Source organism: Pipistrellus kuhlii, unplaced genomic scaffold (assembly GCF_014108245.1).
Source record: "Pipistrellus kuhlii isolate mPipKuh1 unplaced genomic scaffold, mPipKuh1.p scaffold_m20_p_10, whole genome shotgun sequence".
Lineage (NCBI taxonomy): Eukaryota > Metazoa > Chordata > Mammalia > Chiroptera > Vespertilionidae > Pipistrellus > Pipistrellus kuhlii.
Genome location: NW_023425405.1, coordinates 39,087,479 through 39,103,939, shown reverse-complemented (window position 1 = coordinate 39,103,939; position 16,461 = coordinate 39,087,479). Strand labels below are relative to the sequence as shown.

Genomic DNA, 16,461 nt, shown 5'->3' with positions numbered 1-16,461 from the left:
CTGGAATCAAACCTGGGACCTTTCAGTCCACAGTTCGATGCTCTATCCACTGAGCCAAACCAGTTTTTGGCTAAGAATTCTATAGTTTTATCTCGTATGCATAAGACCAATCCATTTTGAATTAATGTTTGTATATCACATGAGATACGGGTCCATTCTTTTTTTTTTATTGATTTTTTTAAAATATATTTTATTGATTTTTCACAGAGAGGAAGAGAGAGATAGAGAGTTAGAAACATCGATGAGAGAGAATCATCGATCAGCTGCCTCTTGCACACCCCCTACTGGGGATGTGCCCGCAACCAAGGTACATGCCCTTGCCAGGAATCGAACCCGGGACCTTTCAGTCCGCAGGCCGACGCTCTATCCACTGAGCCTAACCGGTCCCGGCAAGGGGTCCATTCTTTTGCATATGTCTATTCAGTTGTCCTGGCACCTTTTGTTGAAAAGCTTATGTTTTAGAAGCCATGTGTCTGTCAGAGAGACAACTATGGGTTCTGGATCCAGGAAATCTTGGGTTTGAAATACAGAGCCTACATCTAATAAAAATGCATATACACACACATAGCTTGTTGGTTCTGTTTCTTTAGAGAACCCTGAGTAATACAGCTGGGTTCCATCTTCCTCTTCCTATCTAGCTCTCAAACAAACCACCAGAAGCTGCACGTGATAGACTAAGACTCCAAGACTCCTAACCTACCAGCAGAAAGATTGTATCTTCCCTGAGAGCTGTGCAGAAAGGCCCAAGCGAATTCTTAATGGCCTGGCTTGAATCAAATGGCTTTCCCTGGACCATTCACTGTAGGTATATGGGTAGAAGACCTTGGTATTAGCAGCTTCAGGAGTGGGGAAAGAGGATTGCATATGACAAGAGCTGGTTCAACGGCACCTAAAATATATTAAATGGCTTCCCCATATGAAAGAGTGTTTATGACAGAAAAAGGGGAGAGGCATGCATGACAGGCAAGATGCCACTCCACCAGTCCTGTCTGGACATTTAGCTAGAGGATTACTGACCCAGGACTTAGTTTATGTTTCACAGCTCTCCCATTCCTGTAATACAATTGATTTCTGTTTTTAAGCCACCATCTAAAAAGAAACTTCCTTGCTTTCTAACTCCAATAAAAGTTACTAATAACCATATTACCTATAAATCTAGGGTTGCATAAAAGCATTATGTAACAAAGAATGTTCAATGGAAAAATTCATTATCATAATTCTAGAGCAATAGAACAAATACACAAAACAGTGTCTGATATTTTATTTTAACATATAAATTGTCATCATCTTAGAAATGCATATTAAGAGAAATGACATGCAATTCTCTTATATCCAGTTTTAATTATAAAGTGCATCCTAAGTTTTCAGCTTTTATTATGGATACACTGTTCAGAATTTGATTGTGCATGCAGAAAGTTGAAAAGCTGTTATTTTGTCCATAATTTCATATGCTCCTATCATAGTTAGCACCCGGGTTAGTTGGTCTCTTAAAGCATCAGTGGACAAGTTGCTGTGTTCCATTTTCCATTTATCAAGTGCTCGCTGGGCTTTCTCGCTTAGTGAAAGAGTACTGAAAAAGTTTTTAAATAATAATTATGTAGAGAACGTTGTTTTAAACTACTTAAATATGATATGTCTAGGTTTTAAAACTAATTTATCATATTGAAGTGAGGATTACATTAATTGGTAAAGATAGTCCATATAAAAATTTAGCAGAAAGAAAATGTTAGCCCCATGCCACCCGTTGCTTCTTTGTAGAAAATCGACAATTCAATTAACAGTCAATTCTGATTTACTCAAGACCTCAAAACAATAATTATGGATTACTTACTATAAACCAGTACACTACTGCTACAGTTCCCCATGCTATGGAACTTGATTTCATGACAACTCTCTTAGCTAAGGGTATCCATTTTACCAGTGAAGAAACTAAGGCACGGAAAAGATAAAGGAATTATATAAGGTCACAAAATTGGTTGGGATTTAAAGCTAAGCAGTCAGTCCTCTGAGCCCTTGTTCTTAACTATTACCTATATCCACAGGGATCTCAAGTACAATAAACTAAAATAAATATTTTATAGCAAATTAGAGTTCATGTTAATATGATTGTCTCACAGTTATGCAATCTATATATAAAAGCCTAAGTGACCGAACAAGAGAATGACTGGTCCATATAAAAATCATGTAACGACCAGTCACTATGATGCACACTGATCAGTAGGGGGCAGGTGATCAATGCAGGAGCTGCCCCCTGCTGGTCAGTGTGCTTCCACAATAGGAGAGTGTGCCACTGCTCAGCTGACTAATGAGTGTCACCAGGCTCTCATCTGTTGAGCGCAGCTGAGGCAGCACTACCTAGTGGTGACAGAGGCAGGCGCACTGGGGGCCGGGATAAGTGGGAGCTGCACAGCGCCTGGCCCAGGCTCGGGCTCCGCCCCGGCTGCCTGCCCTTCACGGACTACTGCACCCCTTCGGGGATGTTGGACTGCTGGTTTCGGCCTGATCCGACATCCCCCAAGGGGTCCTGGATTGCGAGAGGGCACATGCCAAGCTGAAGGACCTCACCATGCACAAATTCGTGTACCAAGTCTCTAGTATTAATATAAGTCATAACATAAGAATAAGCTTTATATCACATGTTGTCATTCATACATACCTCTTTGGATGTATATCTATTTCTGAGATTACATGTAATTTTTGACACAAATATTGAAAAGTTATTTCAGTGATGTTGTTGGCAACTATCTTCAAGATCTTCTCTAAGATTTTCTCTACATTTGAACATAAAAGAAAATTTAGGCTGTCACTCTTAAAAAACATACAGTATTTTGAGCTAATGTTATATCTAGGTTTCTACTGGGCTCCTACCAAATGTATATGTCAATTCAAAAGTAAAATGCAGACCTGATATACAAACTGGCTTTTTAATGTGCTTCTGTATATCGCTTCTCGGCCTTTTGGCTAAGATCAAGTGTAGTATCTGTTCTTATCAGTTTAATGTGCTTCTTTATGCACTGTCTTGAGAAGCCAAGTTCACAACTATAAATATGGTGCAGGCCCTGGCTGTGTAGCTCAGCTGGTTAGAGCATCGTTCCAATACACAAAAGTTGTGGATTCTATCTTCAATCAGGGCACATATAAGAAGCAACCAATAACCTTGGCTCCTATTTCTCAGTAGTTAGAGCATCAGTCCACATACCGAATGGTTGCAGTTCCAGTTCCAGTCAAGGGCCAAGTACCGGGGTAGCAGGTTCCATCTCTGCTCCTAGTCAGGACATGTGTGAGAGGTAATAAGTGTGTCCTTCTCACACCAATGTTTCTCTGTCTTGAGAAGCCAAGTTCACAACTATAAATATGGTGTAGGCCCTGGCTGTGTAGCTCAGCTGGTTAGAGCATCGTTCCAATACACAAAAGTTGTGGATTCTATCTTCAATCAGGGCACATATAAGAAGCAACCAATAACCTTGGCTCCTATTTCTCAGTAGTTAGAGCATCAGTCCACATACCGAATGGTTGCAGTTCCAGTTCCAGTCAAGGGCCAAGTACCTGGGTAGCAGGTTCCATCTCTGCTCCTAGTCAGGACATGTGTGAGAGGCAATAAGTGTGTCTTTCTCACACCAATGTTTCTCTCTCTCTCCTTTTTCCCCCCCTCCCTTACACTATATCTAAAAAAAAAAAAATCAATGACTCTCTTCCACCATGCTGCCAGCGTGAGTGGCACAGGGCTGATGCTAGCATGGAGATGGCTCTTTTGTTTATTGCATCGGACTCGGCTCCCTGGTGGTCCTTGAGGATCACGAATTCGTCTGGGATCCTCAGCCAGGACCATGAGGGACCCCGATCCAGAGAGCCTGACTGGCCGCGGTAGGTGTGTGTTTGTCGGTGTTTTTGTGTGAGCGCTCTGGAGGGACTGCCCCTCCATCAGGGCTCTTATCTGGGTGTTTGCCGGCTGCTGCGTCAGCCACAGTTTGAGCCTGGATTCGAATCTGTAATAAATTCTTGCTGGCTTAATCAAAAAAAAATAAAATAAAAAAAAAAAAAAAAAAAAAAAAAATCAATGAGACATATCCATATCTAGCTGTCATTTTGCTCACCAACGGTGCTGTTATCTTTAGCTAATTTACCTGAAACCAGTTGGATTCAATGCATTTCATTTATAATATGCTTCCTGGGCAAACTTTTGGTAAAAGGATTTGTAGGAAGACAAAGATTAAAAGAAGTGAATTTGTTCACCAAATAGTCTCTGTCCCACCCCCAAAATAGTGTGTTGAAGAACATTAGCCCACAAGTGATCTATTGCTCAATCCCACACAACATGACTTAATTGTATTAGAATAATATTGTATTTTGAACTATTAAATGATGATTTCTAAAAATATATATATATATATATCCTCAGATGAGGATTTAACACAAAAAACAAAAAAATGCATAAATAAATGGAACTGTGTAACAAATTAATACCTCTGTCCCAAATCAATAAATAAAAATTTTAAATTTAAATATATGGTGCATATATGCATATTTTGTATTCCAATCCCTTATTTAATGTATGTTGATTTAGATATAGAGAGTTCTTAGTTTATTTTTTTTTTAAGCTTCTAGCTAATTTTAACAGTACTCTTTTTGTTGTTGTTGACCTAAGGTACTTTGGAAGTTTTTAAGAACTAGCAATCTCCCACCCCTCTGTAATCATCTCAAATATGTTCTATGTTTTCTGGTGCTTATTTGTTTTTTATTCATGCCATTAATCCCTCAAGTTAAATTGTATGCTAATGATATAAACAAAAATCCAGTCTTCTAAGTAAAATTTTTAGGAAGAGACCCCATGTTCTTTGTTAATTGCACAATAAATGCATCTCCCATGATGACATTCTCTTTACTCTCTGGGTGCCCAGCCTGCAGTATAAAGGCCCATTGACCACAAAGAAAGAAGATAAATGGCGAGGGTCCTCTTGTTTTTATTGACTTTTATCTGTTGCCATTGCCCATTGTACTTTTGCCATAGAGGCTAGAACCACATGAATCCTTCCTCAAAAACTGGGATAACAGAATTTCAGCAAGAATTTTCAGTCATGAAGTTTACAGACTTCTCTAAAGTACTGTTACCTAACAGGAATTATTTATGGTTCCTTGGAAACCCCTAAAATCTTTATTTTACAGAAATAAAGTTACTACAAAATATTCCTTTTTTATTATCATAATTAGCAAAACTGACTTGGTTAGCAAGTTAGAGAAAACAGCGATTGTGACTTTTAATCTTCTTTCTTGGGGATTTTTCCATCAATGAGGCTCAAATCCTGCAAAAGCTTCTGAATGGTAGCCATAAATATGGATGTGGCTTACAAGAGGACTGCACTTTTCTGTGACTGTCTCACTAAATTTTAAGATTATGCTAATCTTAATTATAATTATGCTATATTGTGCTAATTATGCTTAATTATGCTAATCTTCTAATTATATAAGACAAGGGTAAGCAGTAGAATAATTTTAGGGGACGGTTTTGTATATTCAGATTTTGTATACACAGATTTCCCCAAATCTGTAACAATATTAAAATTGATTTAATACTTCATAACATTAAAATGGAGGACCTAAATCTGGATCCATTCTGAGGATTGACAATGAGTGGCAAAGTAAGAGTAATGGAGAAAACTTTGTTGTTAAGAGCTCAGTCCCATGGAAAGAATTGGACAGTGAAACTTCCCTCCAAGAGACTTGAAGAAACCAGTTTCCACTGGTCCAATGGAAGGACATTTAAAGAAAATGGACCTGCTCTATGCAATTATCAGGGCAATCATAAGGGCAGAAGAAATGAAGACTGCCCTAGGATTGCAGACAGGTGATCATAGTGGGCCAAATACTGACTGGCATCAGTGAGAAGGATCTATGAACTTCCTTCAAGGCCAAATATGACTTTTAGAACAACTAAATATGATGATATAGACCAAAAGTGATGGAGAAATATGGGTGTGGATTCTCTGAGTCTGACCACAACAACCATGATGAAAAACCTATTGAAGCACATTGAGACCAATAGGTGGGAAGCAGTCCACTGACCACATGGATTTAACTGTTTTTGATTATTCAATTTTATTGGACCCAGATAAAATTATCTGAATTACCAAAATAAACTCTAACCCTCTGAAGAGGGAAGATGATAGATATTTTAATGTTTCTGCCAGATTTAAAGCCTCCAATTAAAGCAAACTATCTTTTTAATATTTTTTAAAATATGTTCTTATTGATTTCAGAGAGAAGGAAGAGGGAGAGCTAGAAACATCAATGATAAGAGAATCATTGATTAGCTGCATCCTGCATGCTCCCTACTGGGGATTAAGCCCAAAAGCCAGGCATGTGCCCTGATTGGGAATGTAACCATGACCTCTTGGTTCATAAGTTGATGCTCAACCACTGAGCCACACTAGCCAAGAAGTAAACTATCTTTTAATTTGCAGATAATACTAGGAAATAACTCGTAAGCTAGTCACTCACTTGTCACCTACCATCTCTTTCCTCTGCCCTCTGTAGATAGCATGCAATAGTATACAACTGTTTTCCTTTACAAATTTCCATTGGAGGTCTCAGCAAAGGGTTATCATCAAAATTTATATCTTTCAGTGAGAAAAGGTTGTGGATTCCACTAGGCAGAGCTGTAAGATTATTTCCTAATAGAAAAAATATATAATTAAATTGTACCTTTCTGTAAAAGAAAACTATGGAGATAACTATTTCTAGGGTAGTGGTTCTCAAACTTTCTAATGCTGCAACCCTTTAATACAGTTCCTCATGGTGTAGTGACCCCCAACCATAAAATTATTTTTGTTGCTACTTCATTATTGTAATTTTGTTATTGTTAATGAATCATAATGTAAATATCTGTGTTTTCCAATGGTCTTAGGCTCTACAGCAGCGGTTCTCAACCTGTGGGTCGTGACAGTTTGAGTTACACTAGTTAGGTATTTTGTAGAATATTCCCAAACTTGCATTTATCTGGTATATTTTCTCATGATTAGAATGAGGTTATAGGTTTTTGGAAATAATATCACAGAGGTGAAATGCCTCATTATATCGTATCTCAAGTAAATATCACAAAATCAGCATTATTTATGTCTGGGAACAGATACATAGGTATTTATTATTTCCTGTAAGTTATTTTCTTAAAAACTAGTGGCCCAGCATGCAAAATCACGTGCAGTATGTCACCCACCACTTCTGTTTGAGCTGGGAGCAAGCCACCGCCACCGCCCACAGGAGCTGGGGGAGAGGGACCAAGAGGTGCTCTAAGTAGTCCTGGTGACTGGTTGCACATGCAGCCCGGTCCACCTGCGCACACTTGCTGTGCATGCAGCCTCCAGCTGATAGGTCATTACGCATGAGGGCATGGCAACCATTTGCATATTAGCCTTTTATTATATAGGATTATATAGGATGCCAGCCTAGTATTTTCTGTGCTTTGGGAAATCTTTAGAGTGAACAATTTGCTTTATGTTTGTTAATGTAGTGATTTACTTGGTAAAAGACTGTAAGGTACCTATATATATAAAAGGCTAATATGCAAAGTGTCCCCTCGGGAGTTTGACCAGGAGAGCAGGAGTTTGATTACTCACTATGACGTGCGCTGACCACCAGGGCAGGGGGCAGCACAGAATGAAGGAAGGCCTCGGCCGGGAGCTAGGGAAGGAAGGCCCTGGCCGGCAGCCAGAAGGCCCTGATCAGCCCTGCTCACTGTCCAGGCCCATGCAGAACTTGTGCACCAGGCCTCCAGTTAGAATACAATAGGGTATAGGAGTGGAGTCAAAGGAGCTAGCAGAGAAATGAAAACTGAAAACACTGTCCTAAGTTTGGGTGGGTAGATGTGTGTACAGGGAGGGAAGAGGTCAGATTCAGAAAGAGAAGAAAGGGTATAGTTAGAAAAGACAAAATGAAAAAATGCTCAGGTTTCCCAGCAGGATTATAACCTGTTTCAGGGAAGGAACTGGGCCTTATGTTCTGCTCATATTTTTTGAACCTATGACAGCTATTTTCTCCCAATGGACACTTAATATATTATCTTACCAGTTTGCTGTTATGTCTTACTGGTAAAATTTGCAACCTAAACACTAACACTCTACTTATTGATTTTGCTTGACACTCACCACTCAAGTTTAGTTCCTGAAGTTGTTTTAAAGATAGAATAGATGGTGGCAGATATCTTATTTGATTGTTGTATGCATGTAAACTGACCAAGCTTTTCATTTCCCCTATATTTCTTGGAAGTTCTCTGATTGCATTATTTGAGATATCAAGTCCTTTAAGTTGAGTCATTTTAATCAGTTCTTGTGGAAGTCTTGATAACTGTACAAATATTAAACAATTATATTTTTAATAAATATTTCTATGACTAAAACTTCTAAAATCAAATGGAAGAATTTTTTTTGTTGTTTTAAAAGGGAGATATTTTCATATATCACAAATTCATGTGACTACTTTGCTAAAACTCACCACGTATTGTGTGATATCCAAATACTGATCCAGGCTACCAATTCTATATGATTTGAAATATCTATCTATATAAAAGCTTAAGCAACTGTTGCAACCAAATGGACAACAAAATAGACTGCATGGGGCAATCAGGCTGGAAGAGGGGTTAGTGAGTGACAACCAAATGACTGAGCAGCAGGATGTGTGGGGTGACCAGGATGGCAGAGAAGAGGACAGTTGGGGATGATCAGGTCAGCAGGCAGAAGCAGTTAAGGGTGATCAGGCTGGCAGGAGGGCAGTCAGGGGTGACCAGGCTGGAAGGCGTTGGTTAGGGGTGATCAGGCAGGCACACAGGTGAGCAGGTAGGAGCCAGCAGTCCAGGATTGTGATAGAGATGTCAGTCTGCCAATCCCAGGGATCGGGCCTAAACCAGCAGTCGGACATCCCCTGAGAGGTCCCAGGTTAGAGGGGGTGCAGGCTGGGCTGAGGGACACCCCCTTTCATGCACAAATTTCATGCACCCAGCCTCTAGTTTTTCTATAAAACGTTGTGTTGAGAAATGTATTTGTAAGCCATGTTTGAGGTTATAAAAAGCCTATCCTTTAGAAATAAGACATCCAACTAAATTTAAAACACACATACACATTTACTACATCATAGATTCTGATCCCCTCCAGTCCCACCTTCCCCCAAATCCCAAAACAGCAGTCTCTTACCTTTCTCCCATTTTTCTGACTCATATTCAGCTCTTTCAGTGATTGTAGTTGACACAGTTCAACAGGAAAATACAAAAATTGGTTGCTTGAGATATTTAATTTCTGGATTTTTTTTAAGTTATAGATCGCTGAAGGGATATTTTGTATTTGGTTTTCTGAAATATCAAGTACTTGCAAATTTGCTAAAGTACACACTTGTTTAGGGAAAGTTTCAAATTTATTACAGCTTAAAATAAGAACATGGAGTGATTCCATATTGGAAATAGATGATGGAATTGTCCTTATTTGGTTTTTACTAAGATCCAGGTATTGAAGATTAATAAGAGAACATAAGTGCTCAGAAAATATGAGGAGTTTGTTTTCATTAAACTCTAAGTGAAGCAATTGTTTACTGAAAGATATATCCACAGGTATTTCTGAAATATAATTTCCATTAATAATCAAATAATAAAGGTACTCTAAAGCACACAGACCTATTGGAAAATACGTTATTTTATTATAACTCAACTCAACTTTAGTTATTTTCTTACAGTTTTTTATTTCAATGGGAACATCTATGATTATATTTCCTGACAATCCTAAGCTAAGCATATTATTAAAATGTGAGATATCTTCAGGTATTCTCATTATATTATTTCTATTTACATTGAAGATTCTTAAATTTTTAAGCTTATGGATGTTCTTAGGAAGTTTTGTTAATTGATTATCACTGAGGCTAAGGCATTCCAACATTACACAGTGGGAAATATTCTCTGGTATTTCTTTCAATAAATTTTTATCAAGTATTAGAATCCTAAGTATCCTAAAATTTTCAATTCTGTGTGAAATAACTTCTAATTTATTGTCATTCAGTTGGAGTTCTTGCATTTTGAACAATTGAAAAATTTCCACCGACAAAAATGTAAGTTTATTGTGAGCCAGTAAAAGTTTTTCTAAATGTTTAAGCTCCCTAATTTCCTTAGGCAAACTGCTTATCAGGTTTCCAGTAAGGTTTAGTGAAATTAACTTTGAAAGGAAGCACAAAACTTTAGGAAATATTGTTAACTGGTTGTATTCCAAATTGAGAACGCTCAAGTTTTTTAAACTAGACAAAGTATCTGGTATACATTTTAAGTTGTTATTAGCCAAATTTAAAATTTCCAACTTTCTAAGGTTTTCTAAGCCAGAAGGAAAATTCTCCATGCCATTGTAATTTAAAAAGAGTTGCCTGATATTCTCAAGCTGTGATATTTCTTTAGGAATATGTGATATTTGGTTGTGACTGACATTTAATATCCTTAAATTATGAAGTAACTGAATTTCAGATGGAAATGATGATAACCCATTGTCTTGCAAGGATAGAATTTCAAGTCCTAGCAGCTCAGTTAAGTCTGCTCTTTTAAAACCTTTGATTTTGTTCTGGTCTAAATATAGATATTTTAGATATTTTGTTTTTATAATGCTCTTAGGGAATTCTTGTAAACCCTTGGCCTTGAGGTTAATAGTAAAGTTATCTGGCTTTTCGTCAAGTCCTTTCTGATACTCTTCAGAGAATTGTAGGCTATTTTTTCCTAATATTTCATGAGATAGGAAGTCAACAGAAGCCTGATATTCAGCAGTCATCTCAGTTGTTAATGATAGACCTTCTTCATTATTCTTAGGCTTACGTTCAGAAGAGGATGTTGCTGTACCACAATGTGTCCCTAATATATCCATTCCCAGATGTGTTTTATAAATCTGATTAGAAGGTTTCCCATCAGAAGCTTCCTTTAATAAACCTGATGTTTCTTTAATAAATCCAGGCTTCTCCATCATTTCTGTTTCTTTCTTGAATAAACTAGTGATATCCTTTACTTCTTCTGAAATAGTTTCTTTCCTAACATCTTATTTGCTAATAGGTTTTATATCAATATAAGGTTGTAACTCATTTTTAATTTTGATGTTTAATGTTTTCCTTTGAACCTAGAAAACAAATGCTGATATTAGAAGAAGAAATGTTATAAAAATGTCAAAGTTACAAATTAATTTTAATACACTTTGTAATGTATAATGAATAATTTAATAAATATAAAACAATATATTTATAACTTACAAATTAATTTACATATGATTAATGGTTAAGGATGATTTGATTACATGCATTGCATGAAACTCAAAATCGCATTAAAATTATAGAAAGGAATAAAAAAGATTTTAAAAATTAGAAAGGATAGATAAAGAAATGAAAGAATTCAACAAATTTTTGGAAGGCAAAAGAGATACCCAGTGGGGCCTCTCACCCCCATGCCACATGCAGAATGCCATACACATTGTGGACACTATAGGTTTATATGTGGTACTGAAGTGTCTTTTCACCGCCATGCTGTCAAATTTAGTACATTATGATGATTTTCTGAAAGATAGAAGATTCCTTAAGAAAAGAGGAATTGCTTTCTATAACAGTAAACTAGAAGTAAAACAAACTTTCAAGGACTGAGGACTGACTAAGTCTTTTATGTGATTCCTGAGGAACTTGGACAGCTAGAGAGCACCCCTCCTCAGATATCTGTGTCCCAGCTTCCTTAGGTCCCTTCTCCAAGTCCATAGTTTGTTTTTGTTTTTCATTTTTTTAGTTAAGGTATTATATGTGTACATATCTTATCATTGCCCCCCCACACTCTGGTACATGCCCCCCCCCCCCCCCCCCCCGAGTTTTGGGTCCATTGGTTATGCTTGTATGCATGCATACAAGTCCTTCGGTTGATCTCTTATCTCCCCCTATCTCCCTAACCCTCCCGCTGTAATTTGACTGTTGCTTTACTGTCTCTGTATCTATCTTTTTGTTCATCACTTTATAATGTTCTTTATTATCCATAAATTAGTGAGATCATGTGGTGTTTTTCTTTCATTGACTGGCTTACAAGTCTATCGTTTTTAATAACCCAACCTCTTTTCTTTGTATGTTTATCACCAGGATAGTATCTACTTCCTAGATTTACTATCTCTGTGTTACTGCAGTTCCTTTTTAGTTCTCTAATACTTGTTTACACACCTTCCTAAATTAAATTCTTTCTTTAAACTGGTATGGTTTCAATATTTCACAAACTCTCTAAGAAAATAGGAAAAGAGGCCAAAACCAGTTTGGCTCAGCGGTAGAGCATCGGTCTGTGGACTGAAAGGTCCCAGGTTTGATTCTGGTCAGGGGCATGTATTTTGGTTGCAGGCATATCCCCAGTAGAGGGTGTGCAAGAGGCAGCTGGTCAATGTTTCTCTCTCATCGATGTTTCTAGCTCTCCATCTCTCTCCCTTCCTCTCTGTAAAAAAAATCAATAAAATATATTTTAAAAAAAAGAAAATAGAAAAAGAGGGAACATTTTCCAACTTGTTTTATGAGAATTATACTAATCTTTACATCAAAACCTAATGAGGACAATATGAAAAAAAAAAATTACAGGCCAAATTTACTCAATGCAAAAAAATTCTAAGCATCAAAAAACTGTTCTAACTAATATAAAAACCAGCAATGTATAAAAAGGAAAATGTTTTCTGACTAAGTTGCATTTGTCCCAGAAAATCAAGTTTGGACTTTAACATTAGAAAATTAACATAATTTGCCACATTAAGGGATTAAAGGAGAAAACTCATATGATCATTACAATAGATGCCAAAGCAGTTGATAAATTGCAACTTTTTTCATGATTTTAAAAACTAGGAATAGATGGAAATTTTCTTAATCCGTTAAAGGGCATCCATAAAAAAAAATCTATAATAAATTTCACTCTTGGTGTTGAAACTGTGAAAATTTTCTGTTGATATCAGTATCAAGCAAGAAAATGTTGTCCTTTATCATAATTTTTTTCTTTTTAAAAAAATATATTTTTATTGATTTCAGAAAGGAAGGGAGAGGTAGAGAGAAAAACATCAATGATGAGAGAGAATCATTGATCAGCTGCCTCCTGCACGCTCCACACTGGGGATCAAGCCCCACCTGGGCCTGATCGGGAATCAATGACCTCCTGGCCCATAAATCGATGCTCAACCATTGAGCCATACCGCCTGAGCTTTATCATCATTTCTATCTCAACAGTGGGGGGCATGCAAGAGGCAGCCAATCAATGATTCTCTCCCATCATTGATGTTTCTCTCTCTCTCTCTACCTCTCCCTTCCTCTATGAAATCGACTACAAATAAACAACTCATAATTTTATGCCTGAGATTATGAGTAATTTTGCTGATAGTTTTCCTTTTCTGTACTGTTCTTGTCCAGTTTTGCTGTTAAAATTATACGCACATAGCCCTGACTGGTTTGACTCAGTGGATAGAGCGTCAGCCTGGGGACTGAAGGGTCCCAGGTTCGATTCAGGTCAAGGGCATGTACCTTGGTTGCGGGCACATCCCCAGTAGGGGGTGTGCAGAAAGCAGCTGATGTTTCTAACTATCTCCCTTCCTCTCTGAAAAAAAAAAAAAATCAATGAAATATTTTTGTTTTGTTTTAAATTATACCCACATAAGTTATACCCAGGGAGCCACAGGGCCCTTTTATACCGTTTGGCAGCACCAGCCAAAGGTTTCCTGGTGTGCGGAGTGGGGAAAGAGAGAAAGGCTCCATACAGAAGCTAAAGCAAGGTTTGACAGGATGCGCACACGTGAGAGGCGGGTATCCCTGAGGGGAAAGGAAGGAGGAGAAAACCTGCCTGTGGATGAGAAGGTCATTGAAGTAAGCCACAGCACTTGGCACCACCTGGAGATATTCCCCCCGGCGCACAGCAGAGCATCGGGCGGGCGAGGGGAGGCGGCCGCCTGCTGCCGGGCACGGAGGCGGCCCTGGTCACGCGGGGAGTGTCCCGCATCTGCCCAGGGGCCGCGCCCCCGCGCGTTTGTGCGCTGGCCCCTGCTCACGCTAGAACTCTGCGGCGCGGGCCCAGCGAGCAGGCAGACAAGGCGCGCCTGGGTCCTGACCTGAGTCTATGGATACAGCCACCGTGAAAATGCCGCTGCTTGAGCTGCTTGAAGGGAAGGACCCAGCTGGAACCTATTGGAACGCCCTCCTTCTGGAGCCAACCTCTTTTTGTCTCGATTACCCCAGGCCCTGCTTCAGGCCCGGCCAGGCTCCCAAATCATGGAACCAACCTGAAGGCGAATGAATGGAGCCCGAGAAGAGCCGTGACTGTGCTGCTGTCGAAAGGGGTCCCGAGGCCACGCTGATTCGGAGATTTGGAGGCGGATCTGCCCTTGCCGTTACCAGGTGCAGTATGGGGAGAGAGTGTGGGCAGCAGAGGAGGCTCAACTTTGAGAAAGTTCCTGGGGTGAGACTGTCACCCCTTTCTTCCATCATCTCAACAGCAGGACCAGCCAAGTTACAAGACTAACGTGGTCCTAGCCTAACATAAACAAAACACCGTATTCATCAGAAGAACAGGAAGTATTTGTAGAATATAAGGATATAATAGAAGAACCAGACATATAAAGCTTTCAGAAGAGGGAAATAGAAAACTTAAAAAGGATCATGGTTGGTTTATCAATATCTAAAATATAACAAAACTGAATAAACCAGTAAGTTTTACCATGAATGGGAATATTCTGAAATTGACACGAATTCATTTATATCTTTTGTAAAAAAATATTTTTATTGATTTCAGAGAGGAAGGTAGAGGGAGAGGGAGAAACATTAACGATGAGTGCTAGTTTGCTAGGTTTGGTTAATTGGATAAGAGCGTGGGCCTGCAGACGAGGGGTCCCCAGTTCGATTCCTATCCAGGGCATGTACCTTGGTTGTGGGCACATTCCCTAGTGGGGGGTGTGCAGGAGGCAGCTGATGGATGTTTCTCTCATGGATGTTTCTGGCTATCACTCTATCTTCCTATCTGTAAAAAATCAGTAAAATATATATATATATTTTTAAATAAATCTTTATTGTTCATATTATTACAAAAGTTCTCATTTTTTTCCCCCTCCACCAAATTCCCACCCCACCCTCTGCCCTTTCCCCACTTCCCATTGTCCTCATCCATAGGTGCATGGTTTATGTTCAGTCTCTTCCCGCACCTCCCAGTGAATCGTCAGTCCACTCCCCTTCCATACCTCTGATTCTATTATATTCAACAGTTAATATTGTTCATCAGGTTTTTTTTAATTTCCTTGGTTTTTAGATTCACTTGTTGATAGTTACGTATTTGTTGATCATAATTTTTATCTTTATTTTCTTCCTCTTCCTAAATAACCCCCTTCAGCAATTCATATAATTCTGGTTTGGTGGTGATGAACTCCTTTAGCTTTTTTTTATTAGTGAAGCTCTTTATCTGGCCTTAGATTCTGAGTGATAGCTTTGCTGGGTAGAGTATTTTTGGCTGTAGGTTCTTGTGATTCATCACCTTGAATATTTCTTGCCATTCCCGTCTGGCCTGCATGGTTTCTGTTGAGAAATCAGCTGACAATCATATGGTTGCTCCTTTATAGGTAACTACCTTTTTCTCTCTTGCTGCTTTTAATATTCTTTGTCTTTTGCTCTTGGAATTTTAATTATGATGTATCTTGGTGTGGTCCACTTTGGGTTCCTTTTGTTTGGGGTTCTATGCGCTTCCTGGACTTGTAAATCTATTTCTTTCACCAGGTGGGGAAAGTTTTCTGTCACTATTTCTTTCAGTATGTTTTCGATATCTTGCTCTCTCATCTTCTGGGACCCCCATAATTCTGATGTTGGTTTGCTTGAAGTTGTCCCAGAGGTTTCTTACACTATCTTCAACTTTCTGGATTTTCTTGTCTTCTCGCTTCTGCGGAGGAGTGTTCTCTGGCTCTTTGTGTTCCAAATCTATGACTTGATTCTTGGGATCTTCCATTCTGTTTTTAGAACTCTGTATAATTTTTTTTTTATTTCAAACAATGTATTCTTTATTTCTAGTTGATCCCTTTTCATCTCCTCATAGGTCTCGTTTATTTTATCGGCCTTTTCTAGGAAATTCTTGAAAAACCTTATAAGCATGGTTTTGAACTCTATATCCAATCACTTTTTGTCCTCCATTTCTTTTGTTTGTGATCTATTTCCTTGTCTCGGCATTTTCACTGCTTCCCTGCGTTGGTAGGGAGGCTTTGTGTGTTAGTGTCCTATATGGTTCAGTGGGTCAGCCTCCCAGTTACCTGAGGTAGACCCTCTTGGTGCACCCCTTTGTGGACTGTGTGTACAGCCTTTTGTAGTTAAGTCTTAATTGTTGTTGGTATCACTGGGAGGAACTGACCTCCAGGCCAATTGGCTGTGAAGATCAGCTGTGTCTATGCCAGGAGACAGCCTTATTCAAAATCCTCCGTGCTCAGCTTGGATGGGACGGAG

At 38.7% G+C, this 16,461-nt stretch overlaps 1 protein-coding gene and 1 non-coding gene across 2 annotated transcripts; one reads left to right on the top strand and one right to left on the bottom strand.

Annotated features, from left to right (window-relative positions):
• Positions 1 to 1,342: 1,342 nt before the first annotated feature.
• Positions 1,343 to 14,469, bottom strand: LRRD1 (leucine rich repeats and death domain containing 1). Its single transcript, XM_036429956.1, has 6 exons — positions 14,219 to 14,469; positions 9,180 to 11,034; positions 8,139 to 8,337; positions 6,507 to 6,668; positions 2,657 to 2,771; positions 1,343 to 1,570 (listed from the first exon to the last, which is right to left on the bottom strand). The coding sequence occupies exons 1-6, from the start codon at positions 14,467 to 14,469 to the stop codon at positions 1,390 to 1,392; spliced, it is 2,763 nt and encodes a 920-aa protein (XP_036285849.1). The 3' UTR covers positions 1,343 to 1,389.
• On the top strand, positions 2,942 to 3,125 carry LOC118714649. The gene has a single exon (XR_004986648.1). It is a non-coding gene; the product is annotated as a U2 spliceosomal RNA (small nuclear RNA).
• Positions 14,470 to 16,461: the final 1,992 nt, after the last annotated feature.

What these genes read in the sequence shown, in the direction of transcription:
- LRRD1 (XM_036429956.1), bottom strand. Translation starts at nt 14,469, where the DNA reads ATGGAAGAAAGGGGTGACAGTCTCACCCCAGGAACTTTCTCAAAGTTG. An exon ending in GTCAGAAAAATGGGAGAAAG is followed by an intron (nt 8,338 to 9,179) that starts GTAAGAGACTGC and finishes ATATTTGTACAG; the next exon opens with TTATCAAGACTTCCACAAGA. An exon ending in TCAGGAACTAAACTTGAGTG is followed by an intron (nt 6,669 to 8,138) that starts GTGAGTGTCAAG and finishes TTTTTCTATTAG; the next exon opens with GAAATAATCTTACAGCTCTG.